The following is a 19,358-nucleotide window of genomic DNA, read 5'->3' as shown; positions in this document are numbered from 1 at the left end:
CCTTTTATATATTTGTTTATATAGGCTAACCTATCATGAAGATTCAATCTGTAGGTACTGAAAGCTAAGTACTAAGAAATAATCACATTCAATGAAACTCCCTCATCCTTTCCTGACTTAAGCCTGAGCCCCAAAGGGAAACCACAAAGAGTTTTTTTATACCGAGACCAATCCATGCTTGGGGTATTGTAACACAACTGAGGGTTGCTGCCTGTTTGTTCCCTTCTCTAACCTCTAGGGGGCTCCACTGAGCCATTGTTCCAGGGCGTGGTTAGCTAAGGCCTCTAATTAAGGTGCCCAGGAGTGTGAGAATCCATTTCTCAGCATGGAAGCGCTCAGGAGGTCTTCTACAGATGTGCTTTATTGCAAAGTTCAGAATCCAAATTGGGAGAGACCCGATGGGTTGCTTCATCGAATTCTGAGCTTTTTGGAAAATATCTCGTGATCATCACAGCATGTTTCCTGCCCAGATCTCTCTGAAAACCTCCAAGGAAGGGAGGTCTTTCTGGGTTCTTAGGCGTCCCGTTCCACTAAACGTGTCTAGCTAGATCTGAATACAACGCCACGGTCTGAGGCCAAAGGCATGGGCATATTTTGATGCTGGCCAAGTATCTTCCTTGAGATGTTCGCTGAGACAGACAGGTGGAGAGAAGGGAGTTACGCCAGTTTGTGTTTCCTGTGTTTGTGCAGATCTGTTATGCTAGGTCAGAATCTGCATAAGTGGCCTAGAATGCAGCAGTTCTGTTTTTGTTTTAAGTTGGGTCTCAAGCCTTCATGGCAATAGAGGGAACAGAATATGGCAAGTTCTCCCTGTCCCCTCTACATGCCCCACTTCCTTCCTTGCCTCTTATGAGCCTGTTGTGGAGCCTGAAAGTGGCGCTTTCTGTGTGTGTGTTTTAATCTGCATGTTCAGAGCTTTTCCAGAGCAGAAAATAACACCACAGAGCTTCGTATGGTGAACTTCATCATAATGTTCTTTGCTTCTTGCTGTCTCCACTATGTCCATTATAAATATCCCTTTGCAGCCTGTGTTTTTTGGGCTTCGAGAAGACAGCAGGGAAGAGATGCCAAAAGCACCTGTAAAATGTATTTTTTATCTTTAGGCGCATAAAATATATATGCGGCCATGTCTGGGTGCGTGAATGTTCCCCTGCCTACAAAGGGAATACGTTTGATCTGTGCGTTTTCTGCTGGTGAGGAGGGGTGAGCTGGAGAAGACTCCCGGGGGGGCTCTGTGTGTGGGGGTTGGAATTCACTGGGCCAAAAGTTATTAAAAACAAAACCCTTCATTTTGCTGTCAAGCATCTTTTGGCAGTGAGAGAAGGCATCGCCACCCCACACCTTGCTTCTTTGCCCTCTCCTTCCAGCAGCAGAAGGATAGCTGTCTTACCTTCCTCTCACTCGCCATTTTTAAACTTGGGTTTTCCAAATATGCCTCCCAGCCCAGAAGTCCTCAGGCGCAGTTAAGGCACAGCTCTGGTGAGCAGATCAGGACCTTGCACGCTCCTTCTTTTCTTCCTCTTTCCCTTGTGAATTCTTCCACTTTTCCATTATAACTAACTGCACTGGTGCCAACTATGGTTAACCTTAACAGGAGTCTGAAAGCGGGGTTTGAAATAGCTGACAAACCTTGGCTATGACGGAGTAAGGAGGCTGTGAAGCATGGCCACGGCTGATGGAGATACCCCTCTACATGCTTATGTGCCAACAAGTCACAACCAACCAGCAAGGGGTTTCCAAGGCAAGTGAGAAGCAGAGGTGGTTTGCCATTGCCTGTCTCTGCAGAGTCTTCATTGGTACTCTCCCATCCAAGCACCAACCCTGCTTAGTTTACAGGACCTGACGGGACCGAGCTATACCATGCTGCTGTCCCTCCTAGATAACCCTCTACCCCAGGGTTAAAGTAAACCCAGAAATTCTGGTGGTGGCGGCGGGGGGGCGGGGGCGGGGAGACACACCAGTCAAGCTCACTACACACTTCTGAGACAGGTATGTGACATCTGCAGTGAGCCACAGAAGTAGTCCTATTGCTGTTCCTCAAAGGCTTCCCTTAGGTTGCAAACCCCCAAATCAGGGGCCTGTTGACATCTGCAGAAGTGTCTTTTTTCATACCTCCTTAGACCTCCCGTATTCCCTCCATTTGCACCCTCTGTCTCGCTTTTGTCTTTTCTTTAAAAAAAAGAAAGATGGCTGTGGATGGGGGCTGCTTGAGTGACCCACTTGAGGCCAGAAGGCAAAACCCTGTTGTGAGTCATTACCCACAGCACAAGACGGTGTAGGAAATTCCTTGCGAGGCAGCCTTCTTCACGTCACCTCTTTAGACAAACTTTTAAGCTTTTCTTCATTTTTCTCCAATAATAAGAAATAATATTTGGCATTCATGGAGCACTTCATGCACATTATATTGCAGTCCTACAGCACTCCTGTAAGAGAGCTCAGGATGACGATGTCCCGACTGGAGACAGTGATGGGTTCCCAGTAGGAATGCGATTCAAACGGGGGGGTCTCAGCTGGGTCGCCTACTTCTCTTCTGTGCAAGTGCTCATCGAGCTGGACTGCGAAGCTTCTGCTTGAAAAGCTCTCCCGTTTTTGCCATTTGTTTTGAAGGAGAGGTTTGTGGCGTAGGCTTGGCTACCACACACTCTTCCCACCATTGTGGGCTTCATCCCAACAACACCTTTTGCATAGAAGCTTGATGGGAGTTGGTTATCTCATCATTTGGGATCGTGGCCCTTAGGAATGGTCATTAGCGCTTCAGGTGCTTGTGTGAACCCTTGAGGATTTCACCTAGTTGGAGAACCATTTTAGACCTTGTATTTTTTTACAGGCACACCTAAGATGTATTAAGTGTACACCTGAAAACAAAAAGTTTAAATGCAACAAACACGTGTGACACACGAGTGCTCTTGAGTGGCAGGACTGCATGCGGTTCTGCGTTTACGTGATGTCCCAGGAGCCAGAGAGCTTGTTTTGTGTGTGTGTGTGTGTGTGTGTGTGTGTGTGTGTGTGTGTGTGTGTTTGTTTGTTTGTTTGTTTGTTTGTTTGTTTTCCTTTCCAGCACTGAGTCAGTTTTAAATTTAGACTTTCAGTTCAGCCCCCCTGCAAGGCAGGAATTAAACCATGCCATTAGGGTGCAGTTTTAAAAATAAAATCAGTCTCCAGGGGGATGAGAAGAGTTATTTTAGAAAAAAAAAAGAAAGGCGGGGGGGGGGGATCTGTTTTCTAGGTGTGTTGTGTTTTTCAGCCATTCGCTGCTCCTTTTTCTCTTGTTTAGTTTGTTTGTTTTCCTGTGACCTCCGACCTTGTTTTTCACCCCCACGTACATAGTCTCCCTCCCCTTTTAATCTCTTGGTTTAATCATCATCATTTTCCCTTAAATTCTCTCTCCTTCCCTTCCCTCCTTCCTTCCCTCCATCCTTTCCTTTCTGGAGAGGGAAGAAGAGATGCCTCATTTTGAAACCTGAAGAGCTGGGGAGGATGGCGGGGGGGGGGTGAGAAGTCCTTTGTAATATATTGCCATATTATCACTAAATCCCTAGACAGTTGTGGCATAGAAGCGAGTCACCTGTCACTTAAGTTTGAGGTCTCTTTAATTTTCTCCTGGAATTCGCGCCAGGCTGTCTTTAATTTGCGGCCCTTATTGGAATTCTGAAACCTTTCCTGCCTTCCCCGGTGCTCAGATCTATTCTGAGCTCCGATACAGAATGTATACAATAACCAACAGAGGGATTTGGCGAGGGCTGAAGCTCTGTTTATTTAACACTCTGGAGGGATTTTCGGGTTTATTTGGTCCTCGCTGCCCGCTTTCAATAACGCTTTGACAACCGTTCTGCCCTTCTCATTAATTTTAAACAGTTAAAACACAGGGAGGGGGAAGGGAGGGGGGAAAAGTTTTCATTATTAAAGTGCTTTACTTTTTAATAACAGAGGATTCTGTCCGCCAGGGGAAAGGGCAAATGCGCTTAATTTCACATTCATATTAAAAAACGCCAGGAAGGTGACACTCCACACAACCCAAGAGGCTTAACGAAAGAAATAGGTGGTTTGGGGAGGGGGCGAGGGAAGGCAAGGAGCGGGGAGAAGAAGAAAGTTTTTAGCCATTTCATAGGGGCAGAAACTTTACTTTTAAAAAATGAATTTTGTACTATTTTTCCCATAAAAATGCCTACAGTGATGGACAGTGGTAAAAATAACATTCTCTCTTGCCGCCTGTTAAGGATGGCAGCATACGTCCATGTCTGTGCCATGTATGAAGAGTGTAACAACAGCCAGCCCTCCTGGATCAGGCCAGCGGTCCACCGAGTCCAGCATTCCCTTTCCAGTCCTAGTTAGCCAGATGCTTCCAGGGAGCCTGCTAAGCAGGACGTGCAGGGAACAGCCCTACCGTGTTTGCTTGATCTCAGTTCCCGTTATTCAGAGGTACACTGCCACTGTGCATGGGAGTTCCATTTTTGCTATCTGGGCTAACAGCCATTGATCTTTCCTTTTTAATGCTCTGTAAACTAAAGGCTATAGTCACTTCCCAAAATGGTGAATTCATAAGTTAATCGTCTGTGTTTCCATGGCTCCCATCTAAAGATGAGTTCATGTTTGGGCCAGGTTATGTATTCAGTTGGATCAGCGGAAAGGCTTGTGGTAGTGTGTGTGCGCGTGTGTGGGGTGGGGTGGGGTGGGTAATTTATCAATTCTGGCTGTTTGTTTAGCGAGGAAATGCCCTGCACATAGAAACTAGCTTTTCAGTGAGAAGGGTTTTGGCCAGCCCTGTTCATAATGTACTAGTTTTCTGTGTGCAGTGAATCTAAAGGCTTTCCTGTTGTTTTTTTAACAACCCCCCCCCCCCCAAGCAGTATCCTTCTTTAAAAGTTAGTACAACCCAGGAAGTGCTTCACCATTTGGTTCTACTGACAGTGCAATCCTAAGCAGAGTTACGCCAGTCTAGGTCCACTGATATCAATGGGCTTAGACTGGCGTAACTCTCCTTAGGATCACACTGTGAGTATATAAAATTAGTCATACTTCTGTTATTTTTTCCCTTCATTTACACCCTGCTTTTCTCCCCAGTGTGGACTCAAAGCAGATTACATTTTTCTCCTCCCCTTCATTTTATCTTCACAAGGTTAGGCTGTGTGTGCATGACTGGCTCAAGGTCACCCAGCAGACTTCCACGGCAGAATGGAGATTCGAATCTGGGTCTCCCAGATCCCAGTCCGACACTGTACCACGCTGGCTGTCCGGCATTCTCATGCTAGCTTGGATCCTACCAGTGCCCTTAAATGCCGCTCCCATCAGAGGAAGGTTCTAAAACTTTCCTGAATGTTGTGGTAATAGGATACAAGCCAGTTTTTAAGGGACTAACTTGCCCTCCTCCGTATGTGCCAGGCAATGAACTTAACAATTCCCTGCTAAATCCTGTCTTGCAAAGTGTCCCCTCCCCTTATTGCTTAACAATGTAACCAAATACCTCTGCCGCTGGCTAAAAATCTGATTTGATTTTCAGTACTGTAATATGAGCAGCTGTGCAGGAAGGTTTGAATACCCTCGCTTAACATGCTTGCAGAACTCAATTGTCATATAAATTGGCTTGGAATATATGGAATCTCTCTCTTATAAAGCAATTTCCAATTTTGGCGAGGGTATGCAGCAGCCTGGATTAAATATAACTACATAAATATAATGAAGTATAAGTTCTGGTGCGGTCATTAACAGTAACTTCCTGCAAACCGTAGTTTGCAAATTTGGATTCAGTCTTGGGAAAGTGCGCTGCTTTCTTCTCAGCACAAATTTCCCTGCCTTCCTTTGTCAGATTTAACCATGGCTTAACATTATATCCATGGTGATGCTAACCAGGGTTTCCATTCTAATTTAGAGCTTGCAAACCTTGGTTAGCTTTCATGTTTGAGGTTGCTGGAGCCAGCAGCGGAGGCTGGAAGGCGATTTGCCCCAACGAAACTGCCTTCCTGACTGCAAATTTACTTCAGGCAGCCAGCAGGACTTCAGGGGCAAGACCTTCCAATTTAATGCAGTCTGGTTTATTTCTTATTTTTGGCTCATTCCACCTTACAGAAACAAGAGCCTTCACAGACAATATTTAGCACAGTTGTTTTTCCAGTTACTTGAGTATTGCATGAAGCCTTTCCATGGGAATCGTACCATTGCACATAGAACTGTGTTTCGTTCCTGGGCCAAAGCAGCATTCCGACTGCACCAAAGCTGGTTGGAATATGGTTGGAGGCACATTTCAGTGGCCTGCTGGATGGGGACTGCCGTCACCAGTTAGCTTTTTTTTTTAAAAAAAAGGCCAAGTGTTCCCCTTTTAGATGACCTGAACACAGGAATGCTTGAGTATATAGATAATAGTGCCAGCCACAAGGTTCCTCCTTGTAGTGGGAACTTAGCCTCCTTAAATCCAACTATAAATAATTTTTACGTTCTTTTGAGCACAGCCACAACATCAGCGATACTTGCATGCACGCATCATCCTTAGGGGGTTTCCTCTTCCCAAAAGCGACAGTCACCTGCCATCTTTTGGCAAATTTGACTGCATGGCCTTCAGCTTCCCTAATCGGGTCTCTGATGCTGCTTTAATTTTATACAAGCAGAATCTGCCAAAGCGTTTAAAGCCACTCTTTCAAAGCCGGTTATTTTTACTCTTTCTGTTCTGAGCTATAGACGTTTTTTTGCAGCTGTTAGCATATTCCTTTCTCTTTCTCTCCACTTCGAGTATTGAAAGAATAGAAAAGAATTTGCAAGAAGAAAGAGGAGGAAGTTCCCCTTTAAGGGCCTGGGACTGAGAGGGTGTTTTTCCCTCCTTTCTGTACTCTCCGTTGTTTTGTATGTTTAATTTTCAACTTTTTTGTAGGTATTCATTAAAATTTGTTTCTGGGGTTCCAGTTCCTTCCAGCTGTGTTGTATGTATTTGTGTTTCTGTGTATAAGTTTGGATTAATTATCTTACAAAAACACAAACTTCTTAAAATCTAGCTGCCGAAAATAAATGCAGAAGTTGGCAGAGGCGAATTCATTTTAAAAATGCTTTGGGTTGGCAGAGTGCTTTAAGCCCCGGATTTGTCCTCTGGCGTCCCTAGTTAAAAGGAGCTCAGGTAGCAGAGCCAAGAAAGTTCCCGCTTGAGTTCATGGGGAGTCAGCCGGAGGAGCCGTGTTGGACGGGGTGAACGGGGGGGGGGGGCACCCGATCTGGTTCGATAAATGGAAGCTTTTCACAGAAAGATTTTTACACGCTGAATTTCCAGGCGTTGGGTGGGCCTGCAACTTCCAGCATTTTCTGTTTTCTGCAAAAGTCTTTTTTTAACTGTAGGGCTGTGCTGTCCACGGGGCCGCCATTATAGATAATCCAGAATCTTCATCAGGTTGAAATGAGGCTGCACAGCTTTTTCTGAGACAAGTGACTGAGGTAGTTTTGCAGCCATTCTGTGAGGGTGCCTAGGTTCCAGTTTGTTTCCAAGCCAAATTCAAGATGCTGGTTTTGGGGGCTCTATACAGCCCTTCTCTGGGCTGTCTAAGGAGGCACCTTCCCCCACATTTCTCCTCTTCAACCTGAAAACCAAGTTCAAGTTTGGAAGGCCTCCTGCAAATGTTGTCAGCCCTGGAGTCTGAGGCAAATTTCTTCTCCGTAGATCTTTGCACCTTCTTGGTGGTGGTTCCGATAGGGAGACGTTTCCTGCGGAGGAGAGGCTGCCTCTGGCCTGTCCCAGTCCTATTAGAAATACAGTTAAGCCTTGCTTCTTTCCTCAGACCTTTTAAGTTCTGTAACGTTTGTTTTCTTTTTGGCCGTGTTGGATATTGCTACTAAGGCTATGGCATTAGCCATTCATTGTTAAATATATTTTGATCAACTAAAAAGATGTTTCCGACTAATACAAGCACTTCTATAAAATGAAAACAGTGGGCAGATCCTTAGAAGAGGTATTTCTCTTTCTTGCACTAAGAGAATGTCTTTTCCAAGATAGTTTATGTTACAGTCTGGGCTCATTTTGAGGGGGAACGCACAGGAGCGCAGTTCCCCAAAGAGGTCACATGTCAGGTGGCCCCGCCCACCTGACTCTCGGCCATTTAGGCTCGTTTCTGCCTGGATTGGGGCCAAAACTGCCTGGATCGGGCCTCTGATGGGTGGTGGATCACTATCTCGCTCAGCAGCAGCCCAATCCTGACCATTTTGGGCCCCTTTTCGGCCATTTTCAGCCCCTTTTTGTCATTTTGGGCCCAATTTTGGCCCTGAATGGCCAGGATTGGGTCCAAAACAGCCAGGATAGGTGATGTTAGGGGTGTGGCATATGCAAATCAGTTATGCTAACAACACACTTCTGGTGATATCAAGGGGCGTGGCATATGCTTATGAGTTGTGCTAATGAGTTCCTCCAGCTCTTTTTCTACAAAATGACCCCTGGTTACAATACTTTTTCCTTAAGTAGTAGTGTGGTTAGTTTAATCCTATTTAATCTGTTAATTAACTGAGTTTTTTTATCACTTGACAGCCCTCATTTTTACTGTTGATGATTTCAGTATCATATGGTGGTATTGTCCTTAGCTGATATTGATAGTTCATTGTTTCCACTGTTTTGAAGAACAATAGATGAAAAGCAACATGTAAATGGGAAAAATAACATTGAATACAACTGTGGTGCCATCACAGAGAAGGCCTTGCCTCTCATGAAATTTTATACACAACAACAGAGGGCCATATAGTGAGGCCTCCCCCTGCACAATCCTTAAACAACAGGAAAGTTCATAAAGGGAGATGTTGCCAAGGTAGGCTTGATTTGAAGGGTGTCACCTTGAACTCTTGGTTTCTTTGTTGGACAAATGGCTGGTAATTTTTCCAAAATAAATCCATTCTCCCCACTACCACCACCACCACCAATACATACACCTGAGTTGTTACGGTATGACTTTTCTTCTGAGAGCCAGTTTGGTGTAGTGGTTAAGAACAGCAGGACTCTAATCTGGAGAACTGGGTTTGATTCTCCATTCCTCCACTTGAAGCCAGCTGGGTGACCTTGGGTCAGTCACAGTTCTTCCAGAGCTCTTTCAGGCCACCCACCTCACAGGGTGATTGTTGTGGGGATAATAATAAGTTGCTTTGTAATCCACTCTGAGTAGGTGTTAAGTTGTCCTGAAGGGTGGTATATAAATCGAATGCTATTATTATCATCTTACCAAATCTCTTCTGAAATTGTTTGCATATTCTTGCCTGATTTTTAATCTTCCTTCTCTCTCTCTTTTTTTGCAGAAGTTCCATAGCACAGACCCTCAAGAAGTGCGGCGCAGGGCCACTGTCTTGCAGACTCAATTTGAGAATTTTGTCCATTCCAACATGGAAACTGTCCAGCAAGCCAAAAAAGGTCAGGAGCTTGTTCTCTCTAACCCTGGGACATCATGATTTCATATTTCAGTGTGATAGGGAAAGGAACATTTAAATCTTTGCATCAGTCAGTGGTGTAGGCCAGTACAGCCATAATTCTAGCTCCTCTTAACTGGTTTAAGATATCAAAGCCAGGCCTCATGAAGATGACCTGTCCTCTTTAGCTTGCCCCCTTCTCACAGAAGTGAATTCTCTTCTACCACTGTGCCTACATTTAAAGGAAACCTCAGGTGAACCCTGTCATTTGCATAAAATTATGCAGATTAAGAGATCAAACAAATTGTGCGTTTTATGCAGTGTGTCCTGAGATTTATGCTATTTTGCATACTTTTTCAAAATTTACTCATCATGAGCAGGAGCCAATGCGGAGCAGAGAATCCAATTCTATTCAGCAACTCCTGGGACTCAGATTTCTACATTATTTCCCCCCACACTTTTAAGCATACCTTTGCAAGTCATATGGGCTAGAAACTTGTTTTTTTTTTTCAAAGTAAATGCTGACTTCTCTAGCCAGTGTCACATTTTGCACTTTTTCTATACTCATGAAGAATTGTGACATACACACAGCCTTATGATCCCCATTTTACAGATGAGTACACTGAGACAAAAAAGCAGTTCTATGATTTGCAGATGTAGGGAATAAAATCTCCAGTTCTCCAGATTAGAGTCCATATGTAGGGAATAAAATCTGAGACTTACAGGCACCTCAAAAACCTCTCCATTTTATTTCCTGTTAGCTTTCTGCACGAGGCATATGCTTCCAGCACCCCCCCCCCTCCCCACTCCACAGTTGCTTCACGTTCTGCTATCTGCATATGCAGAATCTCCAATGCCGGCTGGCTTTCCTCAGCCTCTCTTCTTTTCCTCCTTGGCCCACGCCAGGAATGGTGAATAATTAACATGGCAGCTGGCTCGTGCATTTGTGGCAGAGAATCAAACGGAAATCATGCGGCGGCGGCTTCTCTCTCTTGCTCTTTCCTGCCCTCCTCCTTCATTTGTTGACCTTGGTAGTGTCAATACCAGTGCTTGATCACAGGCTGTCGTCCAAGAGGGTGGGCATCTTCTTACCTAGCCAACCTTGCGCTCAGATCTTTTAAAAAATGGACGCTTGGTTGGTGAGACTGAGCCATTTGGGATTTCTTCATTGGAAACTGGTTTTCATTCTGTGTCCTGGTGAATCCTGGGGGAAGCTTATTGGGGGTTCTTGGCAAGAAGAGCAGCAACATCAAAGAAGCTTCCTTTGACAACGGCTTGCCTGCAGTTACCAATCTTACCCTGCTCTGCCTCGATATGCTGCGTGACATGGCGCTAGTGCTGTCATCTCCGTTTGCAGGGTGCAGCAGTAAAGTTCAGCCAGTTGGCAACCAGCATTTTGCATGGACTGGCTGTTCACCTTAGAAGAAGCTTCAGACCCCCATGCAATACATGCCCGTGTGCCACAGGATATAGTCCTGTCTGCTAGCCTAAATGGCTTTTAAAAAAAAAAATCATTGGGGAAAGGATGTGACAACTGCATGGAACTTCTGAGTTCCAAATCCATGTGAAATCAGTTGAACGAGTCATCAGTGGCAGAGCTGGGAAAGTCTTTGCTTGAGACCAGGAGTAGACGGGGGCATTACAACAATCCTTCAGTGGCGCCAGCCCTGCGGGGATGGTTTTTTGTGTCCCAGGTTATAGCAACAATGGTAAGCTGCCACCTGTTTCCATCATCACCACGTCCCTTGCGGCTCTCTGGTCTCAGTAAGCAAAAGGGCCTGTTCACCCAGGCCAAGACCCCGGAGAACTGTTGCAGTCTGAATGGACAGTACTAAGTCCTGTGGTCTGACTTAATATAAAGCAGCTCCATATGCTGATTTATGGGTCACAGGCCAGAGAATGAAAATGCTGCCCTAGTGCTTCTCCTGGTTTAGTACTAATACTCGGCATTGAATTTCAACACTTTTCCCAAGTCCTTTACATATGTTATCTCACTACTATTTACAACAGCCCTAGAAAGAACAGTCAGTATTTCTCTAAGTAGGAAATTGAAGCCATCAGAATAGCAATATAGACTGTAGACTGTTGAGTGATTTTTGTGCTTCCATCAAATTGCAAATGTATTGTGGCTGGGACATCCAAGGTTGTATATCAGGCTGCACACTCCCAAGTTTTGCGTGAAGGTAACATGAACTCTTTGATCAGGCAACTGTGACCTGGTTTGCATAATTTATTCCTGGGGAAGGGGAGAAAAATTTGACGCGTTCAAAAAGTGCATTTGTTGACCACTGGAGTTCTCCTTGACCACCTTCAAAGATTTCCTCACATGAATTCAGGCTTATCTTTACCATCTCAAGGGTTAATAATTTGTCTTGTTTGTTTGTTTTTAATGGAAGGCAAATCGCAGTTATATGGCCAGTATCAGGTACAGTGCTGCCTTCTGGAATTGTGAGGTATGCAATCAAGGTTGGCCTGGCTGCAGGGCTTTTTTTCTGGGAGAAAAGGTGGTGGAACTCAGCGGGTTGCCCTCGGAGAAAATGGTCACATGGCTGGTGGCCCCGCCCCCTGATCTCCAGGCAGAGGGGAGTTGAGATTGCCCTGCGCGGAGGGCGATCTCAACTCCCCTCTGTCTGGAGATCAGGGGGCGGGGCCACCAGCCATGTGACCATTTTCAAGAGGTTCCGGCGTTCCCGCTGAAAAAAAGCCCTGGCCTTGATACAAAGCATGGCTTTTTCAGTGGTGGTCCCGGGCTATGGACTATCCTTCAAGACGAGATTCACTAAAAAGCATCTGTAGCCTTCATACAACATTGCAGGACCCACCTTTCCCAGAAATCATTTCAAGGCACATGTTTTCAAGGTCCGTGGCTTCGTAAGTGCTGCTGCAGCTGTTGTGGGTGTTCTTTTGGTATTCTGCTTCTCTGCACCTGTTGGATTTTGAAATTGTAGACATCTACTCGAGAGTTGTAATTTATATATAGCGGCTTAGACCGGTTTGTTGTTATACATGTCTGGTATGTTATTACATTGTTATGACTATAGAGTTCTTTTGTACATAGGGATTAGTCACTTTCATATTTTCAAAGAGTAAAATACATGTATTGGTTTGTATTTACTGGTCAGTGTTTTCCTCCATATGTGGTTCTCCACCTTTTTGTTAGGCTCATTCGTTTGGAGGAGCCTCTTTTTCTTTTTGGGTCAAGTGCAGGACAGGCAGGATGCAGAAGGAGAACGGTGCCTGGCGGAGGGTAGATTTTGGGGAGGGTGTTGATGCCATTTCCAGGTGACATTCTAGGAACCTAACCTCTACGGTCTTTACCGTGATGAAATGAGGGAAATTCCTACAGCAGCACTATAGAGGCCATTTTTGTCTTGCTCCTCTCGAGTGTGGGGGTTTAGCCAGTGCAGGCAGGCCTGTGTGCGCACCAAAAGATACCATATGAACATGCTCGCAGCAAAATTAGGTTTTTCTATCTTAGCCAATGAGGACTAGAAACTTGCTGGGGATCAGGGAGAAAATGATACACTTAAGGTTATCCTCGACCATTCCTGTACAATGAATTAAGCCCCAAAGTGAGCCAGGCATAAGTAGCTGAGAGTTTCCAATGTGGCAAAGTTGGATCTGAGTCTTACTCAGCATCTTACAGCATCAAACATTCCTGTCAGAAAGGTTGGTCCCTTGCAATTTTTTTCCTCTCCACCTTCCAGACAGTCTCTAAAAAATGGATGATGTGAAATGAGAAGAGGGGTTGCGCCGCGCTCTCCTTCGTTACTCCCTCATTGATTGGGAAATGGAGCTCGCTTTGCTCGGCAAACAGAGCTTTGATGGATTCCCAGGGTCCTTCCAGCAACTGATCTCGCTAAAATGACATTTTTATTACTGTTCGTAAACCCCAATCTCCTGCCACTGCTGAGAGATTAGGCTTAAGCTGTGGGCAAACTTGCTGGTCTAGTGGCTCAGCAAGGAAGGGCAAGAGAGGCTGAAGGGTTTTTTCCCCTCAGATTTTGGTGCAGTCAGGCGACGAGGGTGGGGCAGCAGGAGTCTGAGGGAAGGGCAGGGCGGAGAGGGGAAAATGAGAGCTGGAACAAGCAGCCTGGTCAGATTGCTTGGCAGCCTGAAAGCATGTGCTGGTTCTCATGTGAAAATCCTCCAACACGGATAGCAACAGTGGGCTTCCGTAGGGGTGGGAGTGAAGATTCTGGCCTCTGCAGTAGCTGTTCCCAGAGTGGCCAACAAGCTCTATAGTGGGAGTATGTTAAGGAGAATGTATTTATGGACCAGTGTGATGTGGTGGATATCTTGTTGGACTAGAATCTGGGCCCAGTGTGCATTCTGCCGCTCAGTGAGCGACCTGGGCCAGTTGCCCTCCCTCAGCCTAACATACCTTACAAGAGTGTTGTGAGTTTAAAGTGGGAAAGGGCCAACCATGCAGCCCACCCCAAGTTCCTTGAAAGAAGGGTGGGATAAGCATGTACTTGATGGGACTGACTCAGAGGGGCTAATGGCCCACAGTAAAACCCAAACAAAATCTGATTGAATGCTGGGTGGTTGAGAGGGGGCAGGTGTCCTCTGCTTGACCCTCTGCCATGGCCTCATTCTTGGGGCAAAGGCCAGTTCTGACTGGTGGCCCTCGAGGCCTCTGGCCTAAACCAGTACATGACCCTGGAGAACTGTGCTCAGCACCCCCTTTTTTAAAAAAACAATTAAAATGATGGCCACACCAATACAGAGTCCAGGAAGAGAAAGGAAAAAAGAGGGGCAGGGGGGAAATATGCTCTATTTATAATTGTAGCTCCATGTGTCTTCCGTTTGATTCTTTGTCAGGGGATCTGTAAGGCAGCCATCTCTCTGTGTTCCCTCCCTGATGAAGCATTGTGTGAAACTCACTGGCATCTACAATTATAAATTAAGTATGTTTTCTCACGGTACCTCTTTTTTAAAAAAAATCTTTTCCACATTAAAACAATAACCGTGGGGAGGGAGGGGAGATCCAGAATGGGGCTGTGGCCCAAAGGGTAGGAGGGTTGATCCTTCTCCCTCTACCGCTCCACCCTCAGTTGTCTCCCCACCCACCCATGCACACAACCTAGAGTGTGCGTGTGTGTGTCTATGTGCATTTTGTGTGTGTGTCCCCAGCAATCAAACAAAAACCTGGCAACTCTGGGGGGAACAGTTGAGATCAGAAAAACCGTGAAGAAACAAAACCTGTCTCACCTTCACTCTGATCATATACACACAGACGCCAGCAGCTTTTAACATTAAAAAAAAAAATCACATCTTGTTTAGCCTTTATTACCTTGCAGGTAGTGCTGTGGGTACCAGCAGCCTAGTAGCGCTGGACTCCAGCCCCGGGGCGGCAGCCTTCCGGTCTTACCTCCCTACGTCCAGTTCTGTCTTCAGTGCAGTTGTTGGTCTTCTTGGAAACAGTAACATCTGCGATTCCCAAGATGGCAAAACATTTAGTTAATGAACCAGTTAGATTAATCAGTTTAAAAGTGACTTTAAAAGATTCCCCAATGAATCTGTCAACATAATTTACAAAAAAGAAGAAGAAGAAGAAGAATTAACCTGTCTTGAGTAGTAGCACTGTCAAACATTAGACGGCATCTTAAGATGGGTGCTTTCTGTGTGGGTTGCCTGGTGCCTTGCAAGGGTGCATCACCTCAAACCATCCTTCTTTTCTTCAGAAGAGCTGTTTTTTTTTCCTTTCTCACAGCAAGAGGGATATAAAATGTTGAGGCTGGGATCGGGGAGACCCGGGGCGTGCTCCTGAGCTGCTGGAGACCTTCGGTCGGGCACTCTCTGTCAGCTTAGCCTACTTCACAAGATTGTTGTGAGAATAAAATGGAGGATGGGAAAACTGTGTATGTCTCCGTGAGCTCCTTGGAGGAAGGGCAAGATAGAAATGTTGTAACTGCAAATATAAACTGACTTAATCAGTTTCAAGCTGTATAACAAACCAGGCCTTTGCTGTCCAAGAATGGGCTTTTGATACAACACCTGCACCTTCGATGTTTTTAAGCCTGGATGGGCAGGGCATGAGTGACCTCGGGGTATTTCTGTGTATGTGAAAGGCTCTTTGCACATGCTCTGAGGTACTGTGTCTTTCACCTTTTTTGAGCTAAGCCTCTGCTCAAAATCAGCAGTATTTTGGTCCAGTGGCACCCTAAAGACAACAAGATCTTCAAATGTAAGCTTTCAAGAGTCAGAGTTCCCTTCCTCAGACCTTCTTCTAACTAAAACAGCTCAAAATCACGATATCTCAAAAGGACAGGAATTTCCTCTCCTGTGCAGAGGAAACCCCCAGTAACCACCTTTCTTTCCCCCAACCCTGTTTGTCTGTCTCTCTCTCCAGCTTTGCAGTCCTTCATTCGGTCATACGCAACCTACCCAGCCAGCCTCAAGCACATCTTTCATGTCAGGTTGCTCCATTTGGGCCATGTTGCAAAGAGCTTTGGGCTTCGGGATGCCCCCAAGAATCTCAGCACCCGTGCCGTTCCAAAGAAGAGGAAGAACCAAAGGCAGAAAAGGTAGGGTATTTCTGCGTCCAGCTTACGAGGATGGTAGCTCATGGTGGTAGTTTGGAAACCTTAGACGGCTTCTCTCAGGGGCCCTTCTCTGCCTGTTAGCCTCCCTGCCTCCCCTTCTCTTGAAGAGGGGACGTGCTTCAGGTTCCTGTGATCAGCCACAGAACATGTGAAGGCCAAGAGTATAAATCATCTTTCCTCCCCTGAATCTGTGGGCTCTTTTAAAGCTCTCTAAGCCAATGGCTGGCAGCACATCTTGCGGCAATGAGGTCCATAAGTTAACAAAAGATTGCGTCATATTCTCTGTCCTGAATCTGCCCTCCTTCAGTTTCATTGAGTGACCCCCCTTGCAACTGGGGTGGCTGCCCTTTCTCAGTGTATCATCTCTAATTGTAGAAATCTTCACATCTCCAACACGTTTTTAAAGCAAAGAACCCTCCAATGCATCAGCCTATCACCGTTCAAACTTTTTAATTTGTTGTAGAACTAGTTTTTTAATTCACTTATTGGAGGATTTTGTTTTAATTATTTTTAAAATCAAGTATTTAACTTCTATGAATCTGCTTCTTTTAGTGTTTATAAGCTATCATCTTCTGCCCAAACCAAAAAATTGTGCTTTACTAATCTGTTAGAAGGGGAGTCAAATAGATCCAAAACAGAAATCAGAGACATAAAAAAAATTGTGGGTTGTAGTAAAGATGCCACCGGTAGCCTTAAAATAATCAGTCCTTTTTCAAGCATGTCCCTTTGCCAGTAAAAAAAAAAATAGAACAACCAACAGCAAAGACACCAAAGAGAAAATATTATTTTGTAAATTTTACTCTGTATGGTCATTTTGCTTTCCCGTTTGCTGCAGTTGGGGGTAAAAATGACCCCAGCATCTATTGGAGTATGCACTGCAGTTTACAAAAATTATAACACTGAGGTACATGAAACACCATCAGGAAACTGATTGCATTAAGACTGTGCACATTATGGAATTGTAGAAGTTTGCAAAAAAGGTTTTATCAGTTTTTCCCCACATCTCTGTGTTAGTTTGACCCCATGTTTTGTTTAAAGAAAAGGTCATGAGGAACAAAATCAATAAATTTCCTTCCTCTTTCCAACTTTTTCTACTTCTCTCCAACTTCTTTCTGCCCCCCCCCCATGTTACTCTTTCTTTTTTCACAAACATCTGGGTTGCTTTTCTGGTTCTGATCCCTGCCCCCCCCCTTTAATTTCCTTGGGACTCTTTATGCGTAGTCAGTTGTTGCAAAGTCCAACCCACTAGAACGAGCCACACAATTAAATCCTGCTTAATCCGTATCATGATTTGCAGGGATCTTTAGCTTGGGCCATATAAGGTACAATTTTTTAAAAATGAAAAGAGAAGTAGGGTGGGGGGGTGATAGTCATGGGAGGGAAGTAGGCCAGGCTGCATTGTCCCTGCGTTGGGAATCCCCCGGGGAGAGGCTGTGCTTTTCGCTGCCTCCTGCTTCGGCCGACCCACACCAGCAGATGGGCAGCAGGACGGGAATGCCCCAGTGAGCGGGGGATTTATCGGGGCTTTATTTAGCAAAGAATAGGCTGATTAGCCGATAAAGAGCATGTAAGAAGGGACGGGGCAGGCTTTGATGTCTCGCTGGCCCAGCGGGGAGCAGGGTGATGACTGACACCGCTGTGTCAGCAGATTACAGCAGCCCGTAACAGTGCTGCTCTCTGTTCCTGAGATGTAGTTGCTCCTCTCTCAAGGTGCCTCTTTTTATTATTAATATTATTATTACAGGGTCCAACTCCCCCCATTATTGAGCAGAAAAGCTTATGAGGCTCTTAGAGCAGTGTTGTCAAAACTTCTGATAGCTGAGTTTGTTTCAGAAATTCTGAATTAAACATTTGAGGTGCACTTCCAGTTACTCTGTCCCACAGAGCCAGCCCCTTTATTTATTTATTAGATTCCCCCTTGCCTAGGGAATTCAGGGCAGTACATGGGGCCGATAATGTGCTATCAGGGCTCAGCTATACCTGGGGGTGGCCACTATCCATACTCAAATTGGAAGTGAGGCTCTGGTCGGTCCCCTGCACGGCACCCAGTCGTGTGTTCAGTTCTGCATCACAAGTGGGACAGTGGGCTCACTCCCTGTCTCGTACCAACGACAAAACAGGTCATATGACTAGTTTCCGAAACCAAAGCTGTGTAAGTTTGCAGCAAGCAAAAAAACTCAGCTGACTAACTCAAAGCTGAGTGCTGCCCCGCGCCGGATCCTTGTGTTTGTTGCCTGGGTTCCGTCCTGCAGAATTCCAAGAGCCGAGGACAGCCTCCCAGCCTTTCCTTCACACTGTATAGACCGCCTTGAATGTCAGCGATGGAGGAGGAGGAAGTAGGCTTTGCAGGGCAGAGTGTGTAGCTAGCCTGACCCAGAGGCTTTGGGGCGGAATTGGGGGGGGGCGGTATAGCCTGCTCCGGCCTCTTGCGGTTAGAAGGCTTCCTCAGCTGGCCTCCTTGCAGTTCCCATCTTTGCACCTGGGCTGATGCCTCTGAGGTCTCCAAGGCCTGCTACAAACTCAGCCCCCAAAGGTAGCTCCCAAGCTGCTGTGATGCTAAACAGTTCAAACGGGGCAATTCTGCATATGCGCGCACGAGCACATGCCCACCCAGGGGGATCCTACCAGTGGGTGCCAGGCCAGCCACCCTCTCAGCTGGTTTTGCCACACAGTGATGTTGCCTTGTGCTGCTGGGAGATATTTCCCCCCTCAATTTTTCAGCATAACTGCATAGACTGTTTCATACAGAATAAAGGAATGTGTTGGATCCCCTATGAGTGGGGCTAAATTGACTGCGAATGTGCCCAGAGTGTGGCCTGATTCCCCACTGCCACCACCACAGTTGGGTGGATCCCAGATTGCAGCTGGCTTACTTATAGGCCCAACTAGGAGCCACCAGGAACCAAGACACCTGCTTCCTATGATTCCCTTCCTTGGATGAGACAGAACCTCAGAACTTCCTGTTTGAGAGATCCTAAATGTGCTTGTGTGTCACCCACAGCTCCCATTCTTTCTTGGCAAGTGAGACAGGAGGCCGCTCTGCATTGGGGGCACTGCTTCCCAGTGTCTTGGTTTGCCTTTCTGTCCTGTCATCTTCTGCATGTCTCAAGTGACTGGATAAACGTGGGGATAAACTCTTGGGGAGTGCTGTGCCAGGATTCCACCTAAGTGCAAAGCTTTTGGTTTAGAAGTCATCTTGTTTAATTACTTCCTTATTTCATTTATAGTCTGCCTTTATCACCATGACTTAAGGTGGTTTACAAAATCTAAAAGCAATACAGTCAATCAGCAAAGACCTCCAATAAACAATGCAGTCGGATTACAGAACTGGAGAGTTACGCAAACAAAAAAAATTGTCTATGGCAATAAATGCCTAAGGCACGTCTAACGCAGAAAGCAGGTTACAAAGGCAGAAGACAACGCAGTGAAAGGAGAGTGATTCGTACAATAAATGTT

General features: G+C 45.7%; 1 protein-coding gene across 1 annotated transcript in view; it reads left to right on the top strand.

The window, feature by feature from the left end:
- Positions 1-19,358, top strand: part of DDX31 (DEAD-box helicase 31) — a 76,839-nt gene that overhangs the window by 49,775 nt on the left and 7,706 nt on the right. The window contains exons 18-19 of the mRNA XM_054997922.1: positions 9,247-9,358; positions 15,710-15,884. Of these exons, the coding sequence (XP_054853897.1) occupies positions 9,247-9,358; positions 15,710-15,884 (287 nt within the window). The remainder of the gene's footprint in view (positions 1-9,246; positions 9,359-15,709; positions 15,885-19,358) is intronic.

Source organism: Eublepharis macularius, chromosome 14 (genome assembly GCF_028583425.1).
Source record: "Eublepharis macularius isolate TG4126 chromosome 14, MPM_Emac_v1.0, whole genome shotgun sequence".
In the NCBI taxonomy this organism is placed as follows: Eukaryota; Metazoa; Chordata; class Lepidosauria; order Squamata; family Eublepharidae; genus Eublepharis; species Eublepharis macularius.
Note: the sequence above shows the minus strand (reverse complement) of the source record. Positions and strands in the feature narration are given on the sequence as shown.